General features: G+C 37.6%; 4 protein-coding genes across 4 annotated transcripts; 3 read left to right on the plus strand and 1 right to left on the minus strand.

Annotated features, from left to right (window-relative positions):
- Positions 1-3,051: 3,051 nt before the first annotated feature.
- Positions 3,052-7,037, minus strand: LOC145101010 (Threonyl-tRNA synthetase). Its single transcript, XM_079038182.1, has 19 exons — positions 6,732-7,037; positions 6,390-6,627; positions 6,231-6,290; positions 6,040-6,129; positions 5,858-5,932; positions 5,625-5,753; positions 5,439-5,528; positions 5,264-5,352; positions 5,088-5,184; positions 4,913-4,999; positions 4,738-4,822; positions 4,556-4,650; positions 4,443-4,475; positions 4,286-4,372; positions 4,018-4,203; positions 3,716-3,937; positions 3,579-3,650; positions 3,432-3,503; positions 3,052-3,323 (listed from the first exon to the last, which is right to left on the minus strand). Exons 1-19 carry the CDS (start codon positions 6,998-7,000, stop codon positions 3,228-3,230), a joined length of 2,172 nt encoding a protein of 723 aa, XP_078894308.1. The 5' UTR covers positions 7,001-7,037; the 3' UTR covers positions 3,052-3,227.
- A 2,556-nt stretch (positions 7,038-9,593) lies between these two features.
- On the plus strand, positions 9,594-15,138 carry LOC145098025 (uncharacterized). Its single transcript, XM_079035709.1, has 3 exons — positions 9,594-10,605; positions 13,827-14,722; positions 14,809-15,138. Exons 1-3 carry the CDS (start codon positions 9,594-9,596, stop codon positions 15,136-15,138), a joined length of 2,238 nt encoding a protein of 745 aa, XP_078891835.1.
- A 36-nt stretch (positions 15,139-15,174) lies between these two features.
- LOC145098026 (uncharacterized) lies at positions 15,175-15,570 on the plus strand. Its single transcript, XM_079035710.1, has one exon. It carries the CDS (start codon positions 15,175-15,177, stop codon positions 15,568-15,570), a length of 396 nt encoding a protein of 131 aa, XP_078891836.1.
- A 284-nt stretch (positions 15,571-15,854) lies between these two features.
- On the plus strand, positions 15,855-17,374 carry LOC145098027 (uncharacterized). The gene is made up of 2 exons (XM_079035711.1): positions 15,855-16,760; positions 17,348-17,374. Exons 1-2 carry the CDS (start codon positions 15,855-15,857, stop codon positions 17,372-17,374), a joined length of 933 nt encoding a protein of 310 aa, XP_078891837.1.
- The last annotated feature ends 5,750 nt before the right edge of the window (positions 17,375-23,124 follow it).

Below are 23,124 nucleotides of genomic sequence, written 5' to 3' on the forward strand. Positions count from 1 at the left end.
CCTTTCCCTTTTACTATGGTTGTTGATATTAGTTTATAACACCAAACAGTCGTAAACTCCGATGATTTTGTAAATTTTTTGTAAAGCCTTATTTTTACTGTGATTTATTACCATGGTTATTGTACAACCATGGTAAATTTTGGATTTAAAAAAGTTTTGGTATTACACAGGTGCCCGTTGTAGGATCCTTTGATCTTAATCGATTAACAAAAGCAACTGAAAGAACACAAAGAGAAGTCACTAAGGTTTCTCACTAAGAAAGGTTCTCACAAAGAGAACGAGCAAAAAACTCTCTAGGGTTCGATAATCTACTAATGATACGAACCCTAGTACATACATAAAAATAATTATGATGTGAATCCTTACAAAACATGGATATCACCTAATCTACGTAAACAATAGAGTATAACTAATATCCCTAATATCTTGGATCTATTAACTAACTACGTATCTATCTATATATATACAAGATATTGCATTTATATAGTTTACACGCTGACACGGCATTGTAGACTGAGCTTCACGTTGGCGCTGGTGAGACATTGGTGCTAGCCCTGGTGCTTGGTGGTTTTGCATTTATTCAGTTTACTCCAATGCATATTGGGGTGGGTGCTTCATCACCAAACGGTTTTTAAAATTGTAAGGCATACATTCAAAATTTTCATTTGGGATGAGATGTGGGGACATAAGATACAAAATTGGATTTTCTTGAGTGGAAAAGAATGAGTAAAAATTATATTGTTGTATTCACGTCTGTTTTGGCCAACAATATGCAAGGAAAAAATCAATCAATTTAGTAAGGGTTGTGGTATTGTAATCGGAATCATACCTAATATTTTGAAGTGCTAGACACAAGAATTACAAGGAAAACCTTTGATCCCTAATGAGATTGTTAGCACAAAACCTCAAGCATCAGGAAATATTTGGGTGCCTTTGATGTTTTTGTTAAATAAATAAACGAGTATAAGTGGTGGATAATCGTGATTACAGGGTACAAGTAGTAGAGAGAGTGATCGTGTAGTTGTGTGTGTTTTTTAGACATCTAGTTGCCTATAAACGATAGTGATCAAGATGTTGGCCAAGATCCAAGCTTAGCATGCTACTCCAAATCCTACGTCAGATTCAAGTCAGAATTTTCACCTATAACAATTGCCCCTCAAAATCAAAGTTAATGTATAAAATCATATTTTAAATTCAAATTTCAAAAATTATTGTTGATGGGATAGCGATAAGAGTATATCAGCATCATAATAAAGGTGTATAGTGGAACCTATGTCTATGAACTATCTTTTGTGTCAATGATCTCTAAAGTTCATTGTGTTTAACAGATGAGGAAGAGTTGTGTTGAGGTTGTTTTTGGGACTGAAACAAGTCCATGGAGCTGGGCTAAAAAGGTGAGGTGTTGTTGTGGGATCGACACGGACCGACCAAAAGGTCCGGTGGATTGGTCCCAATCTGGCTGCTGAAACATAGCCATAGATGCAGACACCATGCGTAACGTTCCAAATTCCAAAATAAATTTTTCATATTTAAAATAGAATAAACACTTTTTTTTGTAAAATACATCCAAGTCAAAAACCATTCGTTCACAAAAACCATATTTCAAAATCAGAGTTATAAGGGAAAACAATAAGGAATCTCAAATCATAAAATTGTTGATGTATATGTGTACTATCCCGCTTTTACATTCCTACGAACCGACAAAGTACTTGAAACATTTAAATCCACAACTATAATCCAAAGTTTAGTGAGTTCCCCAAAATATCGCATACAACACAACATAATAAACAATTATAGTTTATCAGCAACCTTGAGACTATCAGCAGTCTTGAGGACTATCATTAGTCTTATGAGTTCTCAACAGCCCTATGGGTTATCAATAACCCTACGTACTATCACCAATCCTAAAGTTATCAGCAACTCAATAATACACGTCAGCAAATAAAACTCAACTAGTCTGCAGTGCACACACACTAGTATGACATAGGTAATATAATAAGAAGACTCTCCTAAACTAAACAACAAAAGCTCCAGAGTAGTCTCCACAAATGAACTATCTACCCAAGCTACCTAAAGTCAAACAAAGATTGTCTCTTAGCTAGCTAAATACTTAATTCTAACCAAATTTGATAAAAGTGAAACTTGTCAAAAATTCAACGGACAAAAATTAACACAACTGGCCACCACATTGTGGCCAAGCTTACGCCACGTTATTATCAAGTATTTATTCTTATTTTTTTAATGACTGAAAATTTATCCTAAAAATTTATCCAATTACAATATGTCAAAAAATTGCATGTCTTTTGACATGGTTACTCTTACGAAACAAAAAAAATTTAAAATATTTTTGGTAATGACCTTCGGCTTTACTTGTGTTGCCGCCCTAAATTCTAATATAAATGTTGAGTGGCGTAGCACCCTCATTTTGTAACATTGCCGTCAAATTGACTATATCCCAAACCGAACCAAGATTTGCTGAAAATCAAATACTGATTAGTTTTTTAAAAGTTATTGTCAACTAAATAATCTAATAGTTTTTTTTTTCCGAATAACAATCCCATCGCCAAAACCACTCCTAATTTCACAAATGTTCCTAACAGGACTTTAAGTTACGACCTCAAGAAGAAAAGGCAACACTTGACAGTGATACCGCTAGGCTAGAAGCTCTAGTTTGATCATATGAGGGAGGGAATGTGTATATCCAACTTTATAGTACTTTAAACTTGTACTCCAACTAATGAATTAGGAAATTATATGGAATCAAACTTTATAAAAGGTGTCAAGGAATTTAAACATCTTGATATTTTAGCTTTCTAGAAAGAAATGCAGAGCAATATATCGGAACAAAGGTCACACGACAGAAGTAGATAAAGATAACGAACCATTCAAGAATTTTCAGATTAGATAAATTTTGATTTCATGAAGACACCGATTGGCTACTAAAACTAACTGTACTTTCAGTTTCAGATATTTAGAAATCCTGAAAATAGGCCATAAAAGCCCAATTTTAGGCCAAAAACAGGTGACCCAGTTATAACTGTCAGAAACTAGTTAACAAATTAAGCAAATTCCTGCAAATCATCAAAATCAAACCAGACTTCCATACAAAACTTTTTAACATATTCGAAAAATCTCATCAAATCAAAGATCATATCATATGCTTCTTCTTCTATCCATGCAAAAATGAAAAACTAGCATTCAACATATCCATAAATATTGCATTACCCCTAATGAAAAGCTGCAACTTCTTCCTTGAAATGTTGAAGAAGATCAGGAATGGTTTTCACCGAATGTTCCTGCTTGTCTCTCACTCGCACACTTACCTGCAAATACACAACAATTCAAATTTCACATTTTTGCCCCCTGTATCGTTCCAAATTACATCTTTGCCCTTTGAACATTAGTAACTGTCAAAAAAGAATGTGTTGTACCTTTCCAGTGTTGACTTCCTCTTCACCAACAACCAGTATGTAGTTATACTGCGCCAACTGAGCTTCCCTTACCTACAACCCAAAACAATTATAGGCAGCAATGTACTTTTACTTATTATTTATTTTTTTTTTTAAATAAACCAATACCTTTTTCTGGATTGTTCTATCGGATTTATCAATGTCAACATAATAACCAGCTTCATGAATCTGGTCCATAACCTAAGAAAAAAAGTTTGAAAAATAAATAAAAGAAATGTAATTAGAAGATTTATAGAGTAGAGTACCTGTTGACCATAGGCTTGTGACTTGTCAGAGACAGGGCAAACAATTGCTTGACGTGGACTAAGCCAAAAAGGCCATTTTCCTTTATAATGTTCCAAAAGTATAGCAAACATACGTTCCACACTTCCTAAAATAGCTCTGTGTATCATCACTGGTCTTTCCCTTTTACTTTCATCTTCAGCCGAATACGATAGATTGAAACGTTGAGGGAGTTGGAAGTCCAGCTGTTTATAAATAAATAAATATGTTAAAACAAAATATGACCAAAATACCCTTCCTTGGCGCAATAATAAATAAAAATAACCTGTAGTGTGGCACATTGAAATTTCCTTTTCATGGCGTCAGAAACGGATATATCGATTTTCGGCCCGTAAAATGCCCCGTCAGCTTCGTTGATCTGCCATGGCTTCCCGAATTCATTCAATGCATCCGCAAGGGCGGTTTCGGCTTTTTCCCATGTTTCTATATCTCCAAGATACTTCTCTGGCCTCTGTAAGGGTAAAATCATCATGTTTTGTTTATTTATCTATACACAAGTCAATGGTAGTTGATAACAAGGTGGACGGACATACTGTTGATAGCTTCAGTTCGAAGGTGAAACCAAATATATCATATGCGTAATTGATGAACTCCAAAACACTCTTCACTTCATCTTTTATCTGTATAAAATCAACAAAACATGTCAGGAAAAAGAAGATGTTTAGATGCAAAAATAAAATTTAATCTCACCTGTGATTCTCTACAAAAAATATGAGCATCATCCTGAAGAAAAAAAAAACATGATATTGTCACAAAATATATTAATTATGAATCAAAGATCCAAAAAGCAGATAAGATTTTACCTGCTGGAATCTTCGAACACGGGTCAAACCAGTCAACGCACCACTGGCTTCATTGCGATGCAAAACTCCAAAGTCAGCTATGCGAAGTGGAAGTTCTATAAAATTGAAAAGGTTTATTAATGTTAATAAAAAAAATAGATATATTTTTATATAATATAATATATACAAGTAAGAAGGCTGACCTCTATACGAACGAACTCTGTTATCAAATATCAAGCAATGTCCTGGACAATTCATTGGCTTAAGCCCGAATTCTTGCTTTTCAATCTGTGCATTAAAATCAATGTAATGTAACAACTTTTAATTACATTGAGAGAAAAAAATATATATATATTATTAAGAAAAGTCATGACTTACATCAAATACAAACATGTTCTCTTTGTAGTTGGCAGCATGGCCTGAAGTTTCCCATAGTTGCATGTTGAACATATTTGGTGTGGTAACCTGAAAAAACAATGTTATTGTTACATTAACTACCTATATGTGAAATATTACAACATGAAATTAAAAATATATATTTATAAAAAATTACCTCTGAATAACCTCTTTTTTCATACTCTGTTTGTATAAATGCAATTAATTTTTTAGTTATTCGAGTACCATGGGGAAGGAAGAAACAACTCCCTGGGCTGAAAAATAAAAAATAAAAACATTTACTTACAATGTATGTATAAACTATAGGTTATATTTTTATCTAAGAAACTTTACCTAAGTGGATGGAAAAAGAAAAGTTCTTGTTTTTTGCCCAGTTCTCTGTGGTCATATTTTTTGGCTTCCTCCAGCAGGGCAATGTATTCCTGTATAAATATAACAAAGCCATTATAAAAAATAATAATAATAATAACGAAAAAGAAAAGAAAAGGGTAAATGAAAAGAAATTTACCTTGAGACGTTTTTGGTCAGGATAAGATATCCCATAGACTCTTTGTAAGCTTTCACGATCCTTGTTCCCCCTCCAGTAAGCAGCTGAAGCCTAATAGTATTAATTTTAAAAAATATATAAATGAGTAAAGCAAATATATAAACATATTTAATGTCACTTTATAAAATTAAAAAAAAAAAACTTTACCTTTAAGCAAGCAATTGCTTTGACGAAAGCGGTGTTTGGTATATGGGGCCCACGACACAAATCAACTAACGGGCCACATCTGTAAACTGTGATAGTCTTATCTTCAGGTAGATCACTAATAATTTCAACCTGATAAGAATAAGAATAATAATAATAATAATATTATAATCAAGTAACATGTGTTACACATACAAATCCATGGAAAATATGGCATGTCAGATAGGGAAGTTTACCTTAAACTTATTATCAGAAAACATTTCAAGAGCCTGCTTTCGTGACACTTCAATTCGCTCAAAAGGTTGTTTTTCCTACAAAATAAACATGAAAACATAATAAAGATGCAGATATTTTTCTAAATCTGATACCCAAAAATATGCCTACTCATGAACTTATATGAGAAGGAAATGTAAATTACAGCAACAGCTTTCTTTGCTCCAGAAACAATTTGGTCAAAGTGATCATCATTTAATCCCAGTTCACCGTAGAAACCATCATAGTAGAAACCCTGTTAAAACATGAGAAAGAAGCCTGTTGTTACTACAAAATTTGCATCAAAAATATCAGACAGATTTACTTGATCAATCAAATGAAGAACTAGAAGGATACCTCTCCTCTTGTAGTACATGGCCCAATGCACAATTTGCATCCATATGTCATTTCAAGGGCCTGAAATGAGGTCAAAACAATGTTATACAAGTGAATTCAGCATCCACGTTATACACAGAAATCATTCCCCATAAAACAGATTCATCTTTAGTTCAGTACCTGGCCAAGAATATGAGCACTTGAATGCCAAAATGTGTCACGACCCTCATCACTATCAAAAGTGAATATTTTAAGCTGACAATCACCTTCCAAGGGCCTTGACATATCCCAAAGTACTCCATCCACCTGAGAAATCAAAGCATTTGACGCTAAGCTCTTGGATACCTCCTTCGCTATATCGAAAGGAGTTGTTGCCCATTTCTTCCCCTCCTTCACAGTCCCATCCGGTAAAGTAACCCTAAAAAGTAAAAGACCGGAAACCAGTAACAGGCACTCAGTCCAGTTATTTCAGTTTACGCACACCAGCTGTTCGACAATATGTCTATTGAATTCGAAACTTACTTGATTGGGTCGCCGGAAATAGACTGGCGATGCGCAATCTGTTCAGCTTTGATGGACTCAAAAAGTTCGATTCGTTTGGGGATAACTGATTGAAGATAAGCATCGTCCTTGGTAATTGATACCGAAGACTTTGGAGCGGAGTTTGCAGCCTTTCCCATCAGTGCTGATGGAGATGGTGACGTGCCGTACAAGTGACGAGGAACGTTGGTACACAACGGCGAACGGCGGCAATGAAGGGAGAATCGCCTAAGGAATTGGGAACATAGCATCAGTTGTCTTCTTCAACGCCCGTAAAAGGTTTTTTAGGGTCTACTCAGTTCTTCTAGTTTCTTTACTAAACGATACCGTATTGTTCTTCAGTCGTTAACTGATTGGGTCATTTGGGTGATGGGCCGTTGAATGAGACAGCCCAAATTTAGAGGTCCAATTTAGAGTGTTTTTTAATTTATCCAAATATAGAAATTCTTAGCCCGAGAAAATTAGTTATTTTTCACTTGTATGTCATATTTCCTGAATAAAATATTACTTTATATTAAAAAAAAATATTAAATTATGAATTTTTTCTAAAAAAAAATATAAAATTATAAAAGATGATAAAATTTTCACATATAATTATAAAAATAAAAAGACGACAAAAACTTATGCAGCCGTAACAAAAACAACAAAGCAAAAAATACTAAAATAATTATATCGGATTTGTTTTCAAGTTTAGAAAATTATACATTATTTATTTTTGTAAAATACATTCATTTTGTTTTGTATGTTAAATTAAACGGGTTAATTAATAAAAAAAAATTATTAACTATTTAATATCTAAACAAAACTAGCGTATAAAATAAAATTTTATTAAATGTAATAACCAAATTTGATGAAATAATTAAAATATTAAAATGTTAGAGAATATTGAAAAAACTCACAATTCAAATATATATATATATATATATATATATATATATATATATATATATATATATATATATATATATATATATATATATATATATACTATCATTCAAAATGCTCTAAATATCTCAATAATAAAAATAAAAACATAAAATTGTCATTATTTCATTAATACTAAATATTGATTAAGTAGATAATTTACTTTGTTTTTATCTAATTATCATCTAATATTATTCAATCGCTTATTAATCTATTATACTATTATATATAATCTTCTCAATTTAATAGCATTCTTATTTAAACCCTTTAATATATATATATATATATATATATATATATATATATATATATATATATATATATATATATAGAGGATCGGGTGAGGACTTTTTTTCGGTGACTACTCGTGAGGACACATTAAAAAAAATTGAAAAAAATATATATAAAAAAATACAAATCATAAAATCGAGCATACTACTATATCGGAGAGAAAAAAAAATCCGATCACTAAAATTGAAACATGGATCATTTTTATGATCCATGATTCAATTAATTATTCAATTTTTTCTCTCCGATGTAGTATTATGCTCGATTTTATGATTTGTATTTTTTTTCAATTTTTTTAAGGTATCCACGCAAGTCCTCACTAGAAAAAAAATCTTCATCAAAACCAACCCTATATATATATATATATATATATATATATATATATATATATATATATAAAAAATAAAAAATCAATAAAAAAACATGCATATATAGTCAACATTCAATATATGTTTATAACATTCATACTAGTTTATAACCCATGGAAACCACGGTTACAAAATTAATTAAATATTCATAGTAAAAAATTCAAAATTATTAATTAATTATTTTGTATAAAATTTTAAATACATTATTAATTAAGAGATTTTTTTATTAGTTATGTAAAATTATAATTAGTGATTCAAATAAATATGTGGAATTAATTTATCATATATATTAGACTCTTTTTATTTGTGAACTAATGAAAACAATAATATAAAATTTAAAATTTAAAATAAAGAATAAATATATTGACAAATAACATCACATTAATTAGGAGGTTTAATGAATTTAAAATAGAGAATTAATAAAATGACGAGTGGCATCATATTAATTAGGAGTTCTAATATTATGACACTTGGCAAAAGGACTACTCTTTTATTAGTATAGAGATTTGATACTTTTAGTTTACTTTCATTAAATTAAATGAAATTAAATGTTATGGAGTCCATTAATAGAGCTCAATGGAGCATGCATAATATTCTTATAACCCAAAATCTATAACTGTTGTTTTTTTTAAATACTTTTATTATTTAGAAATAACTTAGGTAGTCTTGTTGTTTGTTTGTTTTTCATCATAAAAGTGTAGTATTATTCAATATTATGAGTATAGAAAGATATATTTAGTGATTATTATATAAATTTTATTGTATTTTATTTTTATTAAACATATTTTATCAAAATAACCCAAATATCAAATAGGAAATTTAGTTAGAAGGAAAAAGTAAATGATGTTATATAAAACATTAAAAATAGATGAGGATAAATATTTAATTATATTATATATTAAATTTATCTGCTCTTAGCTACAATAATTTCTGTACCCTTTTGTCAAAATGCACCCTTCTAATATGGTGTTCTTGCTTTTGGGGTTTTTGCACCTTTTTAATTCGTTTCTTATGCATTTTGCCTTATCTATTTGTTTTTTTTTGTTCAGCTCTCCTTGCTGGCACGTTATTTTATATTATACGTGTCTTCTTCCTCGCTTCTACTTTCCACGTGGTTCTTTTTTGCTTCTTTCCCTTTCTTCTTCGCTGAACCTTCACCGACTTCCCTTGTCCTCTGGCGTTCTTTTCTTTCCCAAGTTATCTCTTTCTGTTCTTTTTCTATTTTCTTTACATTGTCCTTCGTCTTTTACGCACGTCTTTTGTGATGGATGTTCCGGCAAAGCGGCCAGCTGCATCTTCTTCTTCCTCCTCTGCTCCTCGATCTCGCAGGTCTCGACATCTCGATTTCTTTTCTGGCCTTCCTCAATATGTTGATTCTGGTGACTGCAGTTGTGTTTGTGAATTCTGTGGTGCCTATTTCTGGCATGTTGAAAGGGTTGCTAAGTTTTCGACACCTGCTCATCCGAGGTATAGTCATTGTTGTCGGGATGGAGGTGTTGTTCTTCCATATCCTCCTGCATTTGACCCTGATTTCGTTGCCCTTTATCAGAATGTAAGTTTTGTGAAGGATATTAGGGCATATAATAGCATGTTTTCCATGACTTCTTTTGGGGAGAATGTAGATGACATTGTTAATGAAGATCGTGGTCCTTATGTTTTTAAGATATCTGGGCAGATTTCTCATACGATTGGATCACTATCTCCGGATCCTGTAAAGGGCCCGAGGTTTCTTCAGTTCTATCTATTTGATACAGACCACGAAGTTCAAAATAGATTGAAGGTGATTGATAGTCCAAGGAAGAGGGATTTAGATGGTAATATTGTCCATTTTCTTGTAGGGTTCTTGGGGGCTAATAATGAATATGTACGGACATTTAAAACTGCTAAGATTATGGCGGATGGATGTAATCTAGACTTCTATGCAGTCCGTCTATTTAACAATGTGCCTGATCGTACATACGGGTTGCCCTCTCCTGGATCTTTAGGTTGTATAGTAATTGGTGATGATGCAACCTACACCACGTATGACATTGTTGTGTTCTCCCACTCGGGTCAACCTAAACAGATTAGTAAGCTGCATCCAAGTTATATTCCCTTGAAATACCTGCTATTGTTTCCATATGGTGAGGAAGGATGGTCTCCCTGTTTGAAGATGGGTAATCGGAGAAGAGCTACTGCAAAAAAAACCTTACTGTTAACATGTATTACGCTTATTATATTCATGCTCGACGGCATATCTGGTCCCCCATACTTAACGCGTCTAGACTATTCCAACGGTATTTAGTAGATGCGTACACGTGTATTGAAGAGAGTCGTCTTGAGTACATAACCAAACATCAGTCTAATCTTCGGAGCGATTATGTTAGTGGCCTGTATGATGCTCTGTCAAAAGGAGACAGAGAGACACGTACTGTTGGGAAGCGTGTTTTCTTACCTGCATCGTTTACTGGTGGGCCTCGGTTTATGTATAGTCATTATCAGGACGCACTTTCGATTTGCAGAGTCTATGGGAATCCACAGTACTTCATTACATCTACCTGTAATGTAGAATGGCCCGAGATTACCCGCTATATGGAAACACATCGCCAAAGAGATGTTCATAGTCGGGCGGATATCATTGCTAGAATCTTCCACATAAAGGTCCATGAATTCATAGACTTCCTTAAGGCGGATAAACCTTTCGGAGCTGTCGATGCATGTACGTCTTCTTTTTCATTTGTATTGTATATGCCTTCTTTATTTAACAACCCTTTTCTGTGGTTTTTGTTAACCGTTCTTATGTTTACCATAACAATTTACTTCAGCTTTTAAAAGTTTCCCATATTACCCCTTTTGGTTTTTGGGTTGTTTTAAATACTGCCAGATTTCAGGATTTTGTTCATAAGATTTAACACCTTCTTTTTTATAGAAAGTTGTAAAGCCTTCAGATACCACAGATGTATAGTTCATTCCCTGCTTTTCCATTTTGGTTAATCATCTCTTTTCTGCATTTTTCATTAATGTTTCTTATGTATTTTGCTTATCTGCTCCTGTGTCTGCTGTCCAATTTTTAATATTAGCTTTACAATGGCCCATGGATTCTCTTTTGAAGTCTCTATATAAGGTGAAAACTTATTACATTTAATGGACAACTTCTTGCAGCACAGAGACCAGAATTAAAAGTATGGATTTCAAAAAGATTCCATTAACAGTAGTAGACTACATTTATACTAAATGTACAATTTTTATACCTATATACTTTTCTACTAAATATGCCCCTCTGCCAAGAATTTTAACTGTATCTCATATGTGAATGCATGTATGTCTTCTTTTCATTTCTATTTTATATCCCCTCTTTGTTTAACAACCCTTTTCTGCTGTTTTTCCTACCCGTTCTTATGTTTACCATAATAATTTACTTCAGCTTTTAAAAGTTTCCCATATTACCCCTCTTTGTTTTTGGGTCCTTTTAAACATTGCCACATTTCCATTTTGGTTAATCATCTCTTTTCTGCAATTTTCATTAATGCTTAATATGTATTTCCTTATCTACCCTTGTGTCTGCTGTCCCGTTTTTAATATTAGCTTTACAATAACCCCTGGATTCTCTTTTGAAGTCTCCATGTAAGATGAAAAATTTTTACATTTAATCTACACCTTCTTTCAGCACATAGGCCAGGATTAAAAGTATGAATTTCAAAAAGAACAATAATAGACTACATTTATACTAAATGGACAATTTTTATACCTACAGCTTTAACTGATAAAAATTTAGCACCATTTATCCATATACATTGTAAATACATCATCAATAATAATATTTGTTATGTTTAGAATCAAATTTGCTATTATCCTGTTCTATTCTACTGATGAAACTTCCTATTTTACTGATGAAAATTTAGCACCATTTATCGATATACATTGTAATTACATAATCAATAATAATATTTATTATGTTTAGAATAAGATTTACTATTATCCTGTTCGCATATCCTAACGTTTTTTAAATCGGGATTTCAAAACTTTCCCATTTTACCCCTCAACAGATTTTTCCTTTTAGTTGTTTATCTCATTTGGATTACTGTTTGCTTTGCCTTTTCTTTAAACCATTTATTCCTCCTTTCTATTCTACTCATGAAAAAATTTTAAATATGAAAACACTCTATTGAAAATATCTATTGACGAAAATTCATCACCATTTATGTATATACGTTGTAAATACATTATCAATAATAATAATTGCTATCTTTAGAATAAGATTTACCATTATCCTGTTCACATACTCAAACCTTTTTTTAAATTAGACTTTCAAAACTTTCTTACTTTACCCCTCAGCAGATTTTTATTTTTACTTTTTTATCTCATTTAGATTCTTCCCGGTTGTGCCTTTCCTTTAAACCATTTATTCCTCCTTTTTCTTCTATTGAAAATATGGACAAACTAATTTTATTAAAACTATAAATCTTCTGACTATTAAACTCCATACATAATAGATACACAAATTTAGGTTGTAATACTTACTTTCTTTTTAATAAAATTATGGGCTTTCGCAACATTTACCTATATATATTGGATTATCATTTTTAGTTTTTTCACTCATTTGGTTTTTTGCCTGATTTGTCATATCAAAGTTGTTGTCCCAACGCACAATTAAAACAGTATTAAATTTATGAACAAATTAGTTTTCTTCAGATTTCACAAATCGCAAATATTCAACTTTATATGCTTTTCCACCAAATATGTCCCCCTAAAAATATTTTTAACTGCACTTCATAACGCTTAATTTTTTTTTTCTATATTGCCTTTTTTATTCTACTGATCAAAAAATCTCAAATATGCCATTTTTATTCTACTGATAAAAAAAATTTCAATTATGAATTACACCTTATCGAAAATATCTACTAATGGAAATTTAGTACCGTTTATCTATTTATAATCGATAACAATAATGGTTATGTTTACAATAAGATTTACTATTATCCTCTTCGCATATCCAAACGGTTTTTAAATTGGCCTTTTAAAAGTTACCGAATTTACCCCTCAACAAATTCTTATTTTTAATGTTTTACCTCATTTGGATTACTGTCTGCTTTGCCTTTTGTTTAAACCATTTATTCCTCCTTTCTGTTCTACTGATGAAAGATTTTTAAATATGAAAACCACATCTGTCTTTTCCTTAAATCAATTATTCATTGCAATTTTTTCTATCCTGATGTTACATCTTTATTTTGTTTTATTTAACTTACTTATCTTCTTTTTTTCTATGTGTATGTCTATTTTTTTAGTATAATACTTTTTGTCAACCCACCAATTGAAAACTCTAAGCATACATTTTTTTGTCACATTTTTCTGATAACCTTCACTTTCTGCTCAAAATACATTTCTTCCACATCTAAATTTTGTTACTGCTTATTTTACCCGTACACAACTACAACATCCGTTTAACATACAATTTATTTTTCTTCTTTTTTTTCATCATCTATGTATATTCTTCATACGTTACCTTTTGACAATGCAGATTTGTACACCATTGAATTCCAAAAGAGAGGCCTTCCCCATTCCCATACTCTACTTTGGGTAAAGGCAGCTGACAGAATAAGAACCACAGCTGATGTTGATACATATATCACAGCGGAGCTGCCAGATCCTGTCACAGATTCGGAACTGTATGAGACAATAACTAGCTGTATGATACACGGCCCGTGTGGACTGCTCAACCCAAAAGCTCCATGTATGAAAGATGGTAAATGCAGCAAGCATTTCCCTAAGCCCTTTCTTGATGCCACATTGTTTGACACAGAAGGATACGTTCGTTACAAACGTAACGCATCTGCGCACCATATAAATCAACATGGACAACTCATAGACAACGGATACATTGTGCCTTACAATAGAAGACTTTCGTCACGGTTCCGCGCACACATCAATGTTGAATATTGTGGATGGAACATGATGATAAAATACATATTCAAATACATCTCGAAAGGAGCAGACCGTGTTAGATACACAATCCAAAAAGCAGAACTACCCGATGAATCCACCTCCGTCACAACCTCTGGTAATCAGGAGGCGCCGCAGAATCCTGAAGTTCGATCTGTGGACGAGGTGAAGAATTTCCTAGATGGTTGTTACATATGTCCACACAAAGCAGCATGGCACATTCTAAACTTTCACATACACCATCGGCATCCGCCTGTTCAGGTTCTCTCTGTACACGAAGAAAACATGCAACAACTACTGTTTAAGGAAAACTCGACAATACCTGAAGTGCTCTCAAACCCATACAGCACCATCACAACTCTTATAGGGTGGTTTCGCAGCAATACAAGAGATCCAGCAGGCTGTCACCTTACCTATCTAGAATACCCAAAAGCTTATAAATGGGAAAAGTCTTTCAAGTCGTGGAGCCCTCGGGTTGATGAGTCATCAAAGATGATAGGGCGGCTTGTCTTCGTCCATCCTACGTCAGGCGAATTATTTTGTTGCTTTGTCACCAAAAGGGTTGCACGTCTTTCGAAGACTTACGGACTGTCTCCGGTACCATTTACCCAACCTTCAGAGCCGCTTGCAACGCACTAAACCTAATCGGCGACGACGCCGAATGGCTCACCGCATTCACTAAAGCATCCGTCTGGGCAACTTCGCCACAACTTCGCTCTCTTTTCTGCCAACTTTTGCTTTTCTGTGAAGTTAGCAACCCACAAACCCTATGGGAATTCGCGTGTGAAAAAATGAAGGACGACTACTTACACACAATGAAAAGGGAAATGCCAGATAAGGATGTTGCCTCTTTTACGGACTTCATCCAACAGCAACTATTAAACGATTAAGATCACACCCTCCATTCTTCTGTCCCATCTGAATCAATGGTTGTTTTCGGTCTCCCAGTTCCTTCAAATAAAATCGATGGTGTTTTAGAAAATCAACTTCTGCTTGAAGAGATGAGCTATGACAGAGAAGCCCTAAAAAGACAACATCAGAACCTCCTACCACAGCTAAATATCGAACAACTTTCAGTCTATAACGCTGTCACAGACTCAATTGAAAATAGAAAGCAAATACTTATGTTCGTCTATGGACACGGAGGTACTGGAAAGACGTTCCTATGGACTACTATTATCTCCTATCTAAGGTCTGAAGGAAAAATTGTATTGGCGGTTGCAGCTTCCGGGATCGCATCTCTTTTTCTTCCTTCTGGAACAACGGCACATTCAAGATTCAAAATCCCAATCGACCTAACAGAAAAAAATCTTGTGATATAAAGAAAAGGACATTTCTTGCTGATCTTTTACATCGCACATCACTCATTGTTTGGGACGAAGCACCTATGAGTGACAGAAGATGTTTCGAATTTCTGGACCGTTCACTTAGAGATGTATTAGATTGTGATAACTAGCTGTTTGGCGGCATATATGTTCTTCTTGGTGGTGACTTCCGGCAAACACTTCTCGTCCTACCAAAATTTACACGATCAGATATCATTAGCTTAACTCTACCGAGTTCATACCTATGGCGGTTCTTCAGAATCTGTTTACTACGTAGGAACATGAGAGTTGACTCATCCGAAATAACCACTAATGGTTCGATGTCTGCATCAGCTTTTGCAACATGGTTGCTGCACATCGAAGACGGAGTCATTGGTGTACCAGACAAGGACGACCCACAAGACTCACGCTTTATCGAAATTCCAGATTCTCTCCTGATAAAACCAGGACCTGAGTCTTTGAAAACCCTAATACACTTTGTTTATGGAGACACCGCACTTACGACCCCAACCGCGGCTGACCTTTCAGTGAAAGCAATTGTGTCACCTACGAATGATACAGCTGATGACATAAATGAACAGATCCTAAGGATGGTTACATCGGACGGAAGAACGTATAACAGTTTAGATACAATCCAACCAAATGGAAAATATACGTCAGATTTTGAAGGCCTATATCCGATTGAATACCTAAACCACCTAACCTTTCCAGGAATACCCCCGCATGAACTGAAACTTAAAATACATTGTCCAATAATGCTGTTACGAAACATCAGCCAAAAACAAGGCTTATGTAATGGCACACGTATGATTGTTTCCCAGTTGCTACCAAACGTAATTGAAGCAACTATCATGACTGGAACTTGCATTGGAAAACGTGTATACATACCACGTATAAAGTTTATACATAAGTCACCAGACATACCGTTCACTTTCTCACGAAAACAGTTCCCATTGAAAGTCTGCTATGCAATGACCATCAATAAGAGCCAAGGGCAATCTTTGCGTAGAATTGGAGTGTACTTACCACAGCCCGTCTTTTCACACGGTCAACTTTATGTTGCCCTTTCCCGAGCAACGTCGCCAGATTCGATAAAAATACTCATACAAACTAACAGCCCGACACAAGAGAATCACACAAAAAACATCGTTTTTAAAGATCTATTGCAGAAAGTTGCTACAACCGAGGTCTATCGTATCACTGCCAACCATCTTTCCCATATTCGCATACCGTTCCTCCACCATGATCAAAATTTTCTTTCTCTAACTTATTATCATTGTTATTATTTTTTCCCATCTTTCAAACGTCAATTATTATTATTATTATTATTTCCCATCAATCAAACGTCACACATTTCAATCATCTTTTTTACACATTGCACCTTATTCACATACGAACATAGCACTAATTCCCGTATATTTGTTGCAAGTAGACACTCGACATCACCGATGACCAACATCTCCGACCTTAAGACAGACGGGATCGGGGGTCCCTTACAAGTTAGGATACTACGGAAGTGGAAACATGATGTCCGACGCTATGAAACCTGGTACCTAGGTGTCGACAAATTTGTAAGTTGTTTCCAAATAAATCTATGGAAATTTTTATTTAACTTTTATACACTAACGACTCTACATTTCAATACCAAATGAGCACTCTTTAATTCTTACAAACTACAACTTCATTCTCCTATCCTTAACCCAAAATAATATCATTACATTTTTTTTCCCAAATAACAAAAATCTTATATTTGATTCATCTTTTGTTTTTATAGGGCGATGTCATACAGATTATTGGCTAACTGTAGCACCTGGTTCCTGGTATGTAAGATATATTTGAGTATTTTGTATTTTGGCCTTGGACTCGGCGAGTTGGAGGCCCGACTCGCCGAGTAGAGACAAGACTTGGGACGCGGTTAAGTTGGCGACTCGGCTAGTCCGCGCTGTCTGATGAAACCCTAATTTCCATGGGTTTGCACCCTATTTAAACGACCATTTGCGCCCCAACTCCGCCCCATTCACCCTCAGAGCCCCACCCCCTCGTTCAAAGCTTTATTCCTTGAGAGTTTGAAGCATTCCTAGTGTGTTTTGAAGTTTTGGAGAAGGGAGAAGAGTGGATCAAGAAGAAGAAGAGGAGGTCAACCATCTTTGTGCAATCTCATAGTTTCCCTTGAGGTAAAACTCGATTTCCCCCTCTGTTTTCATGCTTATTGTTCTTTATAACTCCATTAGATCCCTTTTGGTCCATTTCTAATCTTATGTATGCTTGTGGACTCGTAATAAGCTGGGTAACTCCTAGATCTAGGTGAGATCGAGCTCCAGGAGCTTGGATCTACCGCCTTTATGGACCCATGTTGCATGTACACCCTAGATCTACCCTTTTTGGTGCATTTTGAGCCCTAAAACCCTCGTTAGTGAGTATCTACACGTAAAGTTGGAAACTTTACGTGTTATTCATGCTCTAGGAACCCATATATGTGGATAGCATAAGCTGGATTCAAGCAAAATCAACCATTTAGAGACTGCATGGTAACGACTCGGCGAGTCGTTCATCTGACTCGGCGAGTCTGCTCGCGAGTCTCTGAGTTTGTCCCCTTTTCGTTGTGTCGAGTAGAGTAGTGAGTCACAGGGTGTGACTCAGAGAGTTGGAAGTCGAACTCATCCATGAAGGAACTCGGCGAGTCATTGCCCGGACTCAGCGAGTTCAAGGCAATCTCCTTAGATCAAGATCATACTCGGCGAGTTGTTCATACAACTCGGCGAGTCGCAGCATAAGTGTTCATCGGATGAAGCTGAACTCGGCGAGTTGTTCATACAACTCGGCGAGTAGGATGAAGGACTTGATCATCAGTTTGGAAGGAGAACTCGTCGAGTCAACGCCTAACTCGACGAGTAGAGACGGGATCCAGGTCAGTCGATTGGACAGGGAACTCGGCGAGTCGGGTCAACTGAAAGTTGACTTTGACTTTGACTTAGGGCATGATCAGGGGTAAAATGGTCATTTTACCCAAAGGACAGTTAGCAGTGTTTGATTGAGTATGTTGTGGGAATTACAGCCGGAGGATTTCCGGAGCAGCAGCAGCAGCAGTAGACCGTCAGTTCCCGATCAGATCAGCAGCTACTTCGAAGTGAGTTACCTTCCAATAGCGGTGGGTCTACGGCCACAATGTCGGCCCACCAGTAGAAGTCGTATGTTAGATGATTATCTTTGTGATATCATCTAGGTTTGCTACTACCTGATATGTTATATGCTAGCATGATATGTATATGTGATAGAAGTGGAGATCGGTTGTTAGGACCGAAGGGCAGTTCCGACACCCCATAAATGTCTGACAGTACGTGATGTTATGTTTGCATGCTGGCTTGTTATGTTATATGCGATAGAGGTAGTAGGAGGGGACCAATCCCCGAGTTCAATTGTTAGGACCGAAGGGTATCCCGGACACCCCAGATATGTCAGATAATATTTTATGTATGATATATGTGTAAGTAGCAGTAGGGGTGAAATAGTCCCCGAGGATCGGTTGTTAGGACCGATGGGTAGTCAGCACCCCATAATAGCTTGACACGGGTAGTCAGCACCCCATAATGGCTTGACACGGGTAGGACGGCACCCCAGAATGGCCGCACGGGTAGTCGGCACCCCAGAATGGCCGTACCGGGTAGTCAGGCACCCCAGAATAGCCTGGCAGCATGTGTGTTATGTGTTTGTATGGTATGTGGTACGATGGGGGAACTCACTAAGCTTTGTGCTTACAGTTTACAGTTTGGTTTCAGGTACCTCTTCTTCAAAGGGGAAGGAGCTGGCGCGGTAGCGGCACATCATGCACACACACTGGTTTCCGCATTTACGAGATTTCCCTGGGATTTATACTCTGATATTTCGATTGGTTGTATGATTTGGCTTTTAGACATGGGTTACGTTGTGATGTGATTTGGTCAAACAATGTTTTTAATTATTAATGTTTTCTAAAGTAATGTTTTAAAAACGAAATTTTTGGACGTGAAAATTGGGTCGTTACAAGTTGGTATCAGAGCCCTGGTTTGAGGGATTCGGACACACCTTCGGGGGTGTCTGAACTCAAATCGAGGGGTCAAAAGATTTTGAAAAATAAAACGTTTACTAAAAGGTCAAGTAAAGTATTTTAAGAAGAAACGAAGTGTGTGATGTGCACAACCGGCCGAGCTCAAGTAAGTATTCCCCAAAGTACCCATACGAGCTTATGTTGTGTTTATCAGTTTCAGTAGAACAGCATGCTAGAATAGGACTAAGGATCTAGTAGTGATGCCTTATGTGCCTGCTTTATGTGCTTCAGTGTATGAAAATTGCATGCTAGAATCGAGTAGACAACAGTAGGATAGCCTGTTAGGTTATGCCTGATAGTATGAGTTTAGCTTTGTATGCTAGATCAGTTTCTCTCTATGAGAGCGGATTTGCTTGAGATTGTTCCCTTAGTTCAAATGTTGCTTGCTTTGTGCTTTATGGGACTCTGAGTGGTGGGAGTTAGCCATTAAGTGAATATGTCACGTCACCTGTGATCAGGGTTGAATAATCTTAGAGTGCTGGATTTGGCCCTATTGCGCAGCTCTCGTTTGAGTCTAACCGTTGTAGGGATGAGCCTGTTACTCGAAGGATTATCCGAGCCTCACCACATGTGATGGTATTCAGGTAATGGTTAATTGGCACTACTAAGAGGCCTTCAGCAGCTGAGGACCTAATAGGGTGGAGCCTGAGATTTCCTAGGGCAAGCCTAGGATGAGTATAGCGGTAATCAGCAGTAGTGGAAGGAATCCGGTGGAGTTGAGGCAGTCCTTGAAGAAGGTACGGATAGATGTGGAAGGTAGTATGGGCCCGTACTACTGAAAGCATAGGATCCGTACCCGAACCAAGGAAGGCTAAGATAAGACCAGGGAACTTGTAGTAAATGTGATCCCTTAAGAAGTATTAGTATCGCTAATAATTACTATTTATGTATTGCAGAATGGTGGTACTTCGATCGAGACCGATAGATGGCGGTTCCGGAGAGGGGTCAGGTTCGGGATCAGGTTCCAAGCCGGTAGATGAGGGACTACGCGAGTTCATCGCGTCAGAGATCACCAGGGGTATCCTTGAGTCGACCCCCATTATCTTCGGGTCGATCAAGGAAGGGATCATCGAGTTGATGGAGGATCGCCTCAGGGCGTTCAGGAGTGACATGGCATGTGGCCAGTCAGGATCTCGCACGCTGTCCTTTAAGGACTTCAGGGGCAGTGGTGCGCCGGATTTCCACGGGGTGAAAGACCCCATTGCTGCCAGGCGATGGATTGCAGACATCGAGTCTGCACAGTTGACTAGCTTCTGCCCCGAGGGGTCGAAGGTGAGGTATGCAGCAGGGTGTTTACGAGACCGAGCTCGAGATTGGTGGGAGTCAGTGGGTGACTTGTTGGGAGCCTCAGCTATCGAGGCTATGACCTGGTCGGACTTTGTGACCAGGTTCAGGGCAGAGTTTGCGCCGGCTGTCGAGCTTCAGCAGCTGGCCAGGGAGTTTTTGGACATGAGACAGACAACGGAGACTGTGACGGAGATCACCGCCAAGTTCCGGGAGAGGGCACTGTTGGTGCCCCAGTATGCGGGCGATGAGGACATGAGGAGGACCCGCTATCATGACATGCTCCGGGCTGATATCCGGGAGCACGTTAGTTTTTCAGCTTGCCCCACCTTGGACTCCATGATTGCCAGGGCGAGGGAGAGGGAGATAGATTTGGAGCATATCCGGAAACGGAAGTCAGAGGAGGGACAAACAGGAGGGGCTTCGGGGAAGAAGCCCAAGGGATCAGATGGTAGGCCGAAAGGCCAGTCAGGACCGAGCCGTTGCAGGAAATGCGGCAGGCCTCATGAGGGGGCGTGTAGGATGGGATCATCAGGCTGCTATAAGTGCGGCAAGTCTGGGCACTATAGCAAGGATTGCACTGCTCCGGCAGCAGTTATTCAGACGTCTGAGTTGCTGTGTTTCCACTGCAACCAGAGGGGCCACAAGAAGGCCAATTGCCCCCAGTTGACAGCATCAGCGCCGGTGAAGGCGCCAACTCCAGCGACCATGCGGATCACAGATGGCCGGCAGGGCAAGGCAGAGGCTCCAGTGGTGAGGAGCTGGGCATTTCAGCTGACCGCCGAGGAGGCACGCGCAGCACCCGATGTGGTGACGGGTATGATTCTTTCCCTCTCATTTATTTATATGATGTTATGATATTGATATGTGCTCGGTGTATGTATATATGTGTTAGGATCGTTCCATGTGAACGGTATCCCAGTTCAGGTGTTGTTCGACTCGGGTGCTACCCGATCATTTGTTTCCCTTGCGCTTAGCAAGAAGTTTCCTGAGTCTTCGGGCATGTTGGATTGCCCTTTCGAGGTGGAGATTGCCGACGATCGATCGGTGCGGGTGTCATCAGTATTCAGAGATTGTGTTCTGAGGTTATTCGAGGAGCGCTATTTGGTGGATCTGGTTCCCATTCCGTTGCGTGGGAACAAGGTGATTATAGGCATGGATTGGTTGAGCCCTAATGGGGCAGTGATAGATTGCGCACAGTAGCTAGTGCGAGTCAGGACCCCAGGTGGGGGAGAGCTAGTGATTCATGGCGAGAGGCGGCAGTGTGGACCTGCAGTATGTTCAGCAGCGATGGCTAGACGCTACCTTCAGCAGGGATGCGCAGGATACGTCGCGTACGTGATGGATACCCGGGAGGCGGGTAAGGCGACAGTGAGCGAGGTTCTGGTGGTGCGAGATTTCGCAGATGTCTTCCCAGAGGAGCTTCCTGGGATACCTCCGGAGCGACAGGTGGAGTTCAGGATAGACCTCGTTCCTGGTGCGGCTCCGATAGCCAAGGCACCGTATCGGTTGGCTCCTCCCGAGATGCAGGAGTTGTCTACGCAGCTGCAGGAGTTGCTAGACAAGGAATTTATTCGTCCGAGCAGTTCACCCTGGGGATCCCCGATCCTGTTTGTGAAGAAGAAGGATGGGTCGCACCGGATGTGCATAGACTATCGGGAGCTGAATAAGGTAACGGTGAAGAACCGTTACCCACTCCCGAGGATTGATGATCTCTTTGACCAGCTTCAGGGAGCATCTTGGTTTTCCAAGATCGATTTACGTTCGGGATACCATCAGATGAGGGTCAGAGAGGAGGATGCGCAGAAGACCGCGTTTCGGACGCGCTATGGCCATTATGAGTTCGTGGTGATGCCGTTTGGGCTCACCAATGCTCCTGCCGCGTTCATGGACCTCATGAACCACGTATGCAGACCGATGCTGGATCGGTCTGTGATAGTTTTCATTGACGACATCTTGGTTTATTCCAAGACACAGGAGGAGCATGAGGAGCATCTGAGAGAGGTATTGGAGACCCTGAGGAGGGAGAGCTTGTATGCCAAGTTCTCCAAGTGTGAGTTTTGGTTGCGCGAGGTGCAATTTCTCGGACACCTTGTCAACCAAAACGGGATTCTGGTCGATCCGGCCAAGGTCGAGGCCGTGATGAGGTGGGAGGTTCTGAAGTCTCCATCTGAGATTCGGAG

This window comes from Lactuca serriola, chromosome 4 (assembly GCF_051521515.1).
Source record: "Lactuca serriola cultivar US96UC23 chromosome 4, Lser_US96UC23_V15, whole genome shotgun sequence".
In the NCBI taxonomy this organism is placed as follows: domain Eukaryota; kingdom Viridiplantae; phylum Streptophyta; class Magnoliopsida; order Asterales; family Asteraceae; genus Lactuca; species Lactuca serriola.

Excerpts from the sequence above, each read along its gene's own strand:
- LOC145101010 (XM_079038182.1), bottom strand. The coding sequence starts at position 7,000 with ATGCTATGTTCCCAATTCCTTAGGCGATTCTCCCTTCATTGCCGCCGT. Across the intron at positions 5,754-5,857 it reads TTTCTGATAATAAGTTTAAG|GTTGAAATTATTAGTGATCT; the intron begins GTAAACTTCCCT and ends TATTCTTATCAG. Across the intron at positions 3,504-3,578 it reads ATAGAACAATCCAGAAAAAG|GTAAGGGAAGCTCAGTTGGC; the intron begins GTATTGGTTTAT and ends TTTGGGTTGTAG.
- LOC145098025 (XM_079035709.1), top strand. The coding sequence starts at position 9,594 with ATGGATGTTCCGGCAAAGCGGCCAGCTGCATCTTCTTCTTCCTCCTCT. Across the intron at positions 10,606-13,826 it reads GCGTCTAGACTATTCCAACG|ATTTGTACACCATTGAATTC; the intron begins GTATTTAGTAGA and ends TTGACAATGCAG. Across the intron at positions 14,723-14,808 it reads TCAAGTCGTGGAGCCCTCGG|GGTTGCACGTCTTTCGAAGA; the intron begins GTTGATGAGTCA and ends TGTCACCAAAAG.
- LOC145098026 (XM_079035710.1), top strand. The coding sequence starts at position 15,175 with ATGGTTGTTTTCGGTCTCCCAGTTCCTTCAAATAAAATCGATGGTGTT.
- LOC145098027 (XM_079035711.1), top strand. The coding sequence starts at position 15,855 with ATGAGAGTTGACTCATCCGAAATAACCACTAATGGTTCGATGTCTGCA. Across the intron at positions 16,761-17,347 it reads AGAAAGTTGCTACAACCGAG|GGCGATGTCATACAGATTAT; the intron begins GTCTATCGTATC and ends TTGTTTTTATAG.